At 56.7% G+C, this 8240-nt stretch overlaps 2 protein-coding genes across 2 annotated transcripts; one reads left to right on the plus strand and one right to left on the minus strand.

Moving 5' to 3' along the window:
* Positions 1-678: 678 nt before the first annotated feature.
* EAH_00034590 (hypothetical protein) lies at positions 679-993 on the plus strand (the record flags this gene model as incomplete). Its single annotated transcript, XM_013392164.1, has 1 exon — positions 679-993. The coding sequence occupies one exon, from the start codon at positions 679-681 to the stop codon at positions 991-993; it is 315 nt and encodes a 104-aa protein (XP_013247618.1).
* An 852-nt stretch (positions 994-1845) lies between these two features.
* EAH_00034600 (hypothetical protein) lies at positions 1846-7893 on the minus strand (the record flags this gene model as incomplete). Its single annotated transcript, XM_013392165.1, has 1 exon — positions 1846-7893. The coding sequence occupies one exon, from the start codon at positions 7891-7893 to the stop codon at positions 1846-1848; it is 6048 nt and encodes a 2015-aa protein (XP_013247619.1).
* Between the last annotated feature and the right edge of the window lie 347 nt (positions 7894-8240).

Consider the following 8240-nt stretch of genomic DNA (forward strand, 5'->3'; position numbering starts at 1 on the left):
TGCTGCTGCAGCTCCTGCTCCTGCTGCTGCTCTTGCTGCTGCAGGAGCAGCAGCAGGAGCTACAGGAGGGACAGTAGCCACAGGAGTAACAGCAGCAGCATCTAGAGCAGTAGAAATCAAGAGCAGCAGCAGCACGAGCAGCAGCAGCACGAGCAGAAGCAGCACGAGCAGCAGCAGCACGAGCAGCAGCAGCATGATCAGCAGCAGCTGCAGCATCCGCAGCAGCCGCAGCATCAGCAGCGTCAGCAGCATCAGCAGCAGCAGCAGCGGGAAGAAGAGTATGCGTACGCGTCTGTCTCCCATCTCTCTACGAAGTTTAGCTGCTGCTTCCTGCACCTGCTGTGATGCTGCATCATCAATAAATTGTTTGCTGTCAATACCAATAGGAATAGATATGCAGTGTGCATAGACTCCACCAACAGGTGCAGCAAGTACGCCTCTATCAGTAACTTCAAGCCCCAAAGTTTGAACGCATGCAGAGAAGAAGTGTCTCCTATAGGATTCAACATGAAACCCAAGGAGATTCGCACTTAATAAACCTATTAATAACTCTGTCCTATAAGGAAGCAATCTAAACAATTCGCTTGAAGGAAAGGGTGTATGCAAGAACCATCCTATTAATAAATCGTAGCCTCCGCTGCCCCATCTCTCTCGCAGCAGCTTCGGAAGCAGCATCAAATGATAATCGTGTATCCAAACCAGGTCTCCAGGCCGCAACACCTTCAAAGTGCAGCAGCAGCAGCAGCAACAGCAGCAGCAACACCAGCAGCAGCAGCAGTAACAGGGAGAGCAGCAGCAGAAGCAGAAGAAGTAGAAGCAGAAGCAGAAGCAGATGCAGCAGAAGAAGCAGAAGCAGCAGCAGCAGCAGAAGCAGAAGCAGCAGCAGAAGAAGCAGCAGCAGAAGAAGCAGCAGCAGAAGAAGCAGCAGCAGCAGAAGCAGCAGCAGCAGAAGCAGAAACAGATGTAGATAAAGATGCAAATGGGCAGGGTTAAGATGTGAGGAGGAGAGAGACAGAGACACAAATGAAAAGAACTGAGAAGCAAATAATAAAAGAGATAATAAAAGAAATAAAGGAGACAAACAATAAAGGAGAGAAGAAAAAGAAAAAAGATAAAAAAGATAATTAACTCGAAGCAAAACGAGACAGATACACCCAACAAGAGACAGAGAGACAGCAAAGGAGACAGGGGAGACAGAGAGAGAGACAGAGACACTACAAACACGAGAGGGGTTCTGCTGCATGCAAACGAAAGGAGACATGTGAGTAGAGCTAAGATTTCTTTAAGTTGCTGTCTGTCTCCATTGCTGTCTCTTCGTCTCATTTGATGCCTCTCTCTGTCTCCTCTAGGGTCTCTCTCTCTGTCTCCTTCTGCGTCTGTCTGTCTCCTCTGTGTGTCTGTCTACCCCCTTTTGTCTCCGTCTGTCTCTGTCTCTGTCTCTGTCTCTGTCTCTTTGATTCTCTGACTCTGTCTCTCCTTCTTCGTCTCTCTGTCTGTCTCCTCCTTAATGAACTATGTGTCTCCTTTCGTGCATGCGTACATGTATGCATGTACTATAGGAGACGCATGCATGCATGCATGCATGCATATACTAAAGGAGACACATGCGTGCATGCATGCATATACTGAAGGAGACACATGAGTACATGCATGCATATATTGAAGGAGACACACGGATGCGTGCATGCATATACAAAAGGAGACACATGTATGCATGCATGCATATACTAAAGGAGACACATGCATGCATGGATGCATATACTAAAGGAGACACACGGATGCTTGCATGCATATAATAAGGGAGGCACATGGATGCATTCATGCATGCATGCATGCATACACATACTAAACGAGACACATGCATGCGTGCATGCATGCAGGTATATTGAAGTGCGTATAATGAAATACCTCGCATAGGGCTTCACAGAAGAGTTCATTTGCATGCACGTAGGCTCTCCACTGAAGGAGGCTTTGCTCTTCACCTGCATCAACATCTAAAGGCGGAGGTAAATAATGAAGAAGAGGCCAGAGTACATTATTACAGAATCCGTTATAATAGGCGTCAATTGTTTGCTGGTCTAAGAAGACAGGAAAACAATTCTTTTTCTTATACTCTGCTGTTAAACGAGGCCGCAGCAAAGGGGGGGCCTCTGCTCCAGCCCAGCCTACCCAGAGACAGTTTAAATGTCTTATACCTCGGAGGCCTGAGACAAGACCTCCTCCGCTTTGAGTGTATGTTAAGCCTTCATTTCTCTTTATCTCTACGCTTAAAGGCAAGCGATTTGCTACTATTACTAAACGTAAGCCCCCAAACATATCATTCATTTCACTAGGGATACTGCTGATGCTGCTGCTGCTGCTCGTGCTGCTGCTGCTCCTGCTGCTGCTTGTGCTCCTGCTGCTCCTACTGCTGCTGCTCCTACTGCTGCTGCTCCTGCTGCTAGGAGATCTTCCTCTTATGCGTATATCAGAGACATCATGAGGGCTCGGAGATACATGCCTACGAAGACGTCGCTTTTCTCTCCTGCTCCTGCTGCTGCTGCTTCTTCGCCTGCTGCTGCTGCTGCTGCTGCTGCTAGTGCTGCTCCTCCTCGCTTCCTCCCCCCCTTCAGCTATCGGATGCCACTGGGGCCTCTCCAAAGAAAAACCCGATTGCTCTCCAACGGCCCAGGGAACGCTGCCACTGCTGCTGCTGCTGCTGCTGCTGCTGCTGCTGCTACTGCTGCTGTTGCTGCTGCTGCTGCTGCTGGGGACTGAAATTACTGACTGGCCTTCGCTTAGCAGCGCGTTGCTTCCGGAGAGACTTGCAGTGAGGCCCATCTGTCCAGCAGCATATGCAGCAGCAGCAGCTGCTGCTGCTGTCGAGGCAGCAGAAGCTCCCGCCGCTGTCATGGTTGCTGTTGCTGCTGTTCTCGCTGCTGCAGCACCTGCTGCTGTTGCTGCTGCTGCTGCAGCATGCTCCTGCAAGAAGACATCGAATGGATCCTGAGACCCTTGCAGTCTCTTCTGCAGCCACACGTCGGCCATCACCTGCAGCTGGGCCAAATCGTAATGCTGCTGCTGCTGCTGCTCTAGCTGCTGCTGCTGCTGCTGTATCTGCTGCTGCTCTAGCTGCTGCTGCTCTAGCTGCTGCTGCTGCTGTATCTGTTGCTCTAGCTGCTGTTGCTGCTGCAGCAGCAGCTGCTGTTGCTGTTCTAGCTGCTGCTGCTGCTGTAGTTGTTGGTGCTGCTGCTGTAGCTGCTGCTGTTGCTGTTCTAGTTGCTGCTGCTGCTGCTGCAGCTGTTGCAAATGCTGCTGCTGTTCTCCACCTTCGAAGCGCACATGCCAGACATGCTCACTCAAACTGTGCTGCAGCAGCAGCTGCTGCTGCTGCAGCGGCAGCTGCTGCTGCTGCTGCAAGGGCAGCTGCCGCTGCTGCAGCGGCAGCAAAGCCTCTTCAAATAAGACCTGCTGGGCCAGCGTATCAGCTGCAACCTGCTGCTGCTGCTGCTGCTGCTGCTGTAGGGCAAGCATCTCGTGCTGAAGCTGAGCTTGGAGCTGCTGTTCTTGCTCCGCAACAACTAGGACGTGATGCGCCTCAATCTGCTGCTGGTAATATGTTGTTGCTGCTGCTGCTGCAGCAACGGGCTGCTGCTGCAGCTGTAATGATTGCTGTGCATTCTGCTGCTGGGTCGTGAGTTGATGGAGAAGATGTTGGCGTACCTCTTGTTGCACCTGCTGCTGATGCATCTGCTGCTGTTCAAGGTGAAGCTGCTGCATCTGCTGCTGTTCCAGCTGCTGCTGCTGCTGCTGCAGTTGCTGCAGCAATTGGTGTTGATATGTTTGCTGGTGCAGCAGTTCCTGCTGCACCAAAGCCTCCTGTTGTTGCTGTTGTTCATCATTGCCGTGTTCCTGCTGCTGCTGCTGCTGCTGCGGAGCGGACTGCGTTGTACAAATGTGCTGCTGCTGCTCCTGCTGCTGCTGCTGCTGCTGTGATTGCAGTTGATGGTGCTGCTGCTGCTGGGCATGCTGATGCTGCTGCTGTTGCTGCTGATGCTCATGGTGGCGTTTCTGCAGCTGCTGTTCACATTGGTGATGATGCTGCAGCTGCTCCCGCACCTGTTGTTGTTGCTGCTGCTGCTGTTGCTGCTGCTGCTGTTGCTGTTGCTGCTGCTGCTGCTGCTGCCCCATTCCTGTATCCGTCGGCGGCAGCTGTTCTTCGTACTGCTGCTGCTGTTGCTGCAGGCCCTGTTCTGGCTGCTGCACGGTGAGTTGCTGTTGCGGTTGCTCCAACAACGACAGCGGTTGCTGTTGCTGCTGCTGCTGCTGCTGCTGCTGCTGCCACGACGGAATACCCTGATGTTGCGTAAAGGAGTCTACAGGTGTACGAGCGCGAACCGGTGTCTCTGTTGCTGCCCTTGGTGCTGCTGCTGTCGCTGCTGCTGCTGTTGTTGATGGGCAAGCACTTGCAGCACGTGCAGCAGCAACTCGGGCAGGGGCCCCCACTTCAGGCTGCTGCTGCTGCTGCATGCCCGTTTCTGTCTCCCTTCGCGGCTTCAGTGGTGCAACTGAAGGCTGAACCCGCTGCTGCTCCTGCTGCTGCTGCTGCTGCACCTGCTGTTGCGTCTGTGCAGCAGCAGCAGCAGCAGCAGCAGCAGCTACCTCTGGTGCTTCGGCCGGGGCAGCAGCAGCAGCTGCTGCTGCTGCTGGGCCTGGCAGCAAGGTTGAGGGTACGCCGAAGGTGGTATGGTCAGACGCGGCTGGAAGTGTATGCTGCTGCTGCTGCTGTTGCTGTTGCTGTTGCTGTAGCTGCAGCTGCTGTTGCTGCTGCTGCTGATGTTGCTGCTGCTGCAGGCGTGTCTGCAAGGCAATGTCGTCCGAGGGCATCTTCATGCTAGGCATTCCCTGGGGTGCTGCTGCTGCGGGGGGTTGTTTTGCTGTTACAGCATCAGCTGCTGGTGCAGCAGCAGCAGCAGCAGCAGCTGGTGGTGGTGCTGCTGCTAATTGCTGCGTGGTCGGGCAGCTGCTGCTGCTAGCTTGTCCTCCTCCGCTGCTCAGGTTTGTTGCTGTGCTACCGCTGCGAGTGCTGTAGCGGCTGCTCTCTGCTGGTCCTGCGGCGGCTGCTGCTGCTGCTGCTGCTGCTGCATCAGCTGCTTCTGCTGCTTCTACTGCTGCTGCTGCTGCCTCCAGTACCCCTATGCCGAAGAAGGCAGAGGGGCCCTCAAAGGAGCCGCCGGTGCTGCCGCTGCTGCCGCTGCTGCTGGTCCTGCTGCTGCTGCTGCTACTGCTGCTGCTGCTGCTGCTGCTGATCTCACTGCTAACAAGACCAGCAATTAAAGGGACAGACAACCGCCTGGATGATTCAAAGGGGCCCCTCACTTCTGCACTGAGGGGGGCCCCCTTCTCAGACCCTGAGAGCCCCCCCGCAGCAGCAGCAGCAGCAGCGGGGGGGCCCCCAGCAGCAGCAGCAGGGGGGCCCCCTGCAGCTTCTGGTGGGGGGGAGGCCCCCTCCCACACTGCAGACAAAGCAGGGGGCCCCGCCGCAGCTTTAGGGGGGCCCCTCGCAGCTCCAGCTACAGGGGGCCCCCCAGCTGCTGCTGCTGCGGTTGCTGCTGCTGCGGTTGCTGCTGCTCCGGCTACTGCTGACGCTCCTAATGGGGCCCCCACAGGTGCAAGCATAGGAGCCCCGATAGCTGAAGGGAGGGGGGCCCCTTGAGAAGCAGCAGCAGCAGCAGTGGAATCAACGACGGTTACAGAGGATGTGACCTGTACCCCAATATCATGCCGCTGCTGCTGCTGCTGCTGTTGCTGCTGCTGCGGTTGTTGCTGCTGCGGTTGCTGCTGCAGTTGCTGCTGCTGCTGCGGCTGTTGCTGCTGCAGTTGCTGCTGCGGCTGCTGCAGTTGCTGCTGCAGTTGCTGCTGCTGCTGCGGTTGCTGCTGCTGCGGCTGCTGCTGCTGCTGCGGTTGCTGCTGTTGCAGTTGCTTCTGCTGCTGCGGTTGCTGCTGCGGTTGCTGCAGTTGCCGCTGCTGCGGTTGCTGCTGCGGTTGCTGCTGTTGCAGTTGCTGCTGTTGCGGTTGCTGCTGCTGCGGTTGCTGCTGCTGCGGTTGCTGCTGCTGCGGTTGCTGCGGTTGCTGCTGCTGCGGCGGCTGCTGAGGCTGCTGAGGCTGCTGCAGTTGCTGCTGCTGCACAGGCGCAGCTATGGGCCCTTGTTGGGGTTGAGGGGTACCTGGCCGCAAAGGAGTCGCATGAGGAGACTGATGCAGCAAACATGTCTTTTGAGCTGCTTGCTGCATCGACAATCCCTGCTGTTGCTGCTGCTGTGGCGGCGGCGGCGGCGGCGGCGGCGGCGGCGGCGGCGGCGGCAACGCAGGCTGCAGCACAAGCTGCTCCTGCAGTGGCTGCTGCGGCTGCAGCTGTTGCTGCTGCTGCTGCTGTTGTCGTTCTGTCGCTTGCGGTGGTGCTGTCACTTGGTGCAGCGGCTGCAGCGGTTGCTGCGGCTCTTGCAGCTGCTGCTCTGTTTGCTGCTGGGATTGCTGCTGCCCCTGCTGCTCTGTTTGGTGAAGGAGTTGCTGCTGCCGCTGCTGCTGCAGTTGCTGCCGCAGCCCCGCGCTGCTCAGGAAGCTGGCGCTCCACTCTCTCCTGCATGCAGGCCTCACGTTGTTGCAGAAGCTGCAAGTGCTGCTGCTGTTGCTGCTGCCGCCGCCACAGTGGGCGCATCTGCTGTTGCGCTGCAGCAAGGGGTAGTCTAGGCCCAACCCACTGCTGCTGCTGCTGCTGCTGCTTTTGCTGCGGTAACCAAGAGAAGGGCAATAGGAGGATCGGCGAAAGGCCGGAGGAGAAGAAGCAAAGGGCTCATCTTCTGCTGCTGCTGCTGTTGCTGCTGCTTCCTCTGGCTGCGCCTGTTCCTGCCGCAGCTGCTGCAGCCTGATGCGGGCATCCTGGTGCTGCAGCAGCAGCAGCTGCTGCTGCTGCAGGTGCTGCTGCCGCTGCTGCTCCTGCTCTTGCCTTTCCCGTATGGCTGTACGCAGATGCAGCTGCTGTTGCGGCAACGGGGTCAGTGGCTGCTGCTGCAGCTGCTGCTGCTGCTGCAGCTGCAACTGCTGCAGTTGCTGCTGCTGCAGTTGCTGCTGCTGCTGCAGCGGCTGCTGCTGCTGCACTGTGAGGCTGTCCTGGTGAAGGTGCAACTGCTGTGTTGGCTGCACCCCTGTCACAGGTTGCAGCAGCAACTGCTGCTGTTGCTGCTGCTGCTGTTGCTGCTGCTGCTGTTGCTGCTGCTGCTGCAGCTGCTGCAGGCCAGGCTCGGTAAGACTCGCCAAGACGCCTTGCGCTGTAGCACTGCACAGCACTTGCTGTTGAAGCTGTTGCTGCTGCTGCACATGTTGCTGCTGCATTTGTTGCTGCAGTTGCTGCTGGTGCATCTGCTGCTCTAGCTGCTGCTGCAGCTGCTGTTGGTGTAGTTGCTGCTGCTGCTGCTGCTGTAGCTGTTGCCGTACACCTTGGGGGTCGCCCCACGGCAGCGGCTCTATGCGAAGCTGCACTCCTCCTTGAATAAGGGGAGCTTGCTGCTCCAGCTGCATCTGCTGCTGGTGCTGCTGCACCTGCAATTGGTGCTGCAGCAGTTGTTGCTGCTGCAGCAGCTGCTGTTGTTGCAGTAGTTGCTGCTGCTGAAGAGCATGAAGCTGCGGGATAGGGTCACTTGCGAAGGTAGCTGCAGCAGTAGGAACATCACCTGAGCCAAGCTGGAGTTGCTGCTGCAGGAGCAGTTGCTGCTGCTGCTGCTGCTGCTGCTGCTGCACAGTTTGATGCTGATGCAGCGCAGCAGCAGCTGCTAGTTGCTGCTGCCGCTGCATCTCACTCTCTGGGGTCGTTTGCTTCGGCTGGCCCGGAAGCCCAATGTTAGTATCTTGTTCCATCTTGTAGGCGCTAGGCGCTTCCGTTTGTGCTGCTGCTGCTGTTGCTGCTGCTGTTGCTGCTGCTGCTGCTGCTGCTGCTGCTGCATGCGGCGCTGCTGGGGGTGCAGCGCATACGCAGCTGCAGCAACGGAAGCATTTGTGGCCCCGATATTAAAAGGCTGCGACTGGAGCAGCCGAAGAGCCCACACACAGTGAAGATAGCAGCAGCAACAGCAGCAGCAGCAGCAGCAGTTGCAGCAGCTTTGGCTGTGCTGTTGCGGTTGTCTTTGCCTATGCTTGCCCCTCCTGAGCTTTCTCCTTGTGTGGGGGGAAGAGGAGACAGTTGTTATGAATGTAGATAAAATACT

The sequence above is a fragment of the Eimeria acervulina genome, genomic scaffold (genome assembly GCF_000499425.1).
Source record: "Eimeria acervulina Houghton genomic scaffold, Eah_scaff355, whole genome shotgun sequence".
NCBI lineage: Eukaryota > Apicomplexa > Conoidasida > Eucoccidiorida > Eimeriidae > Eimeria > Eimeria acervulina.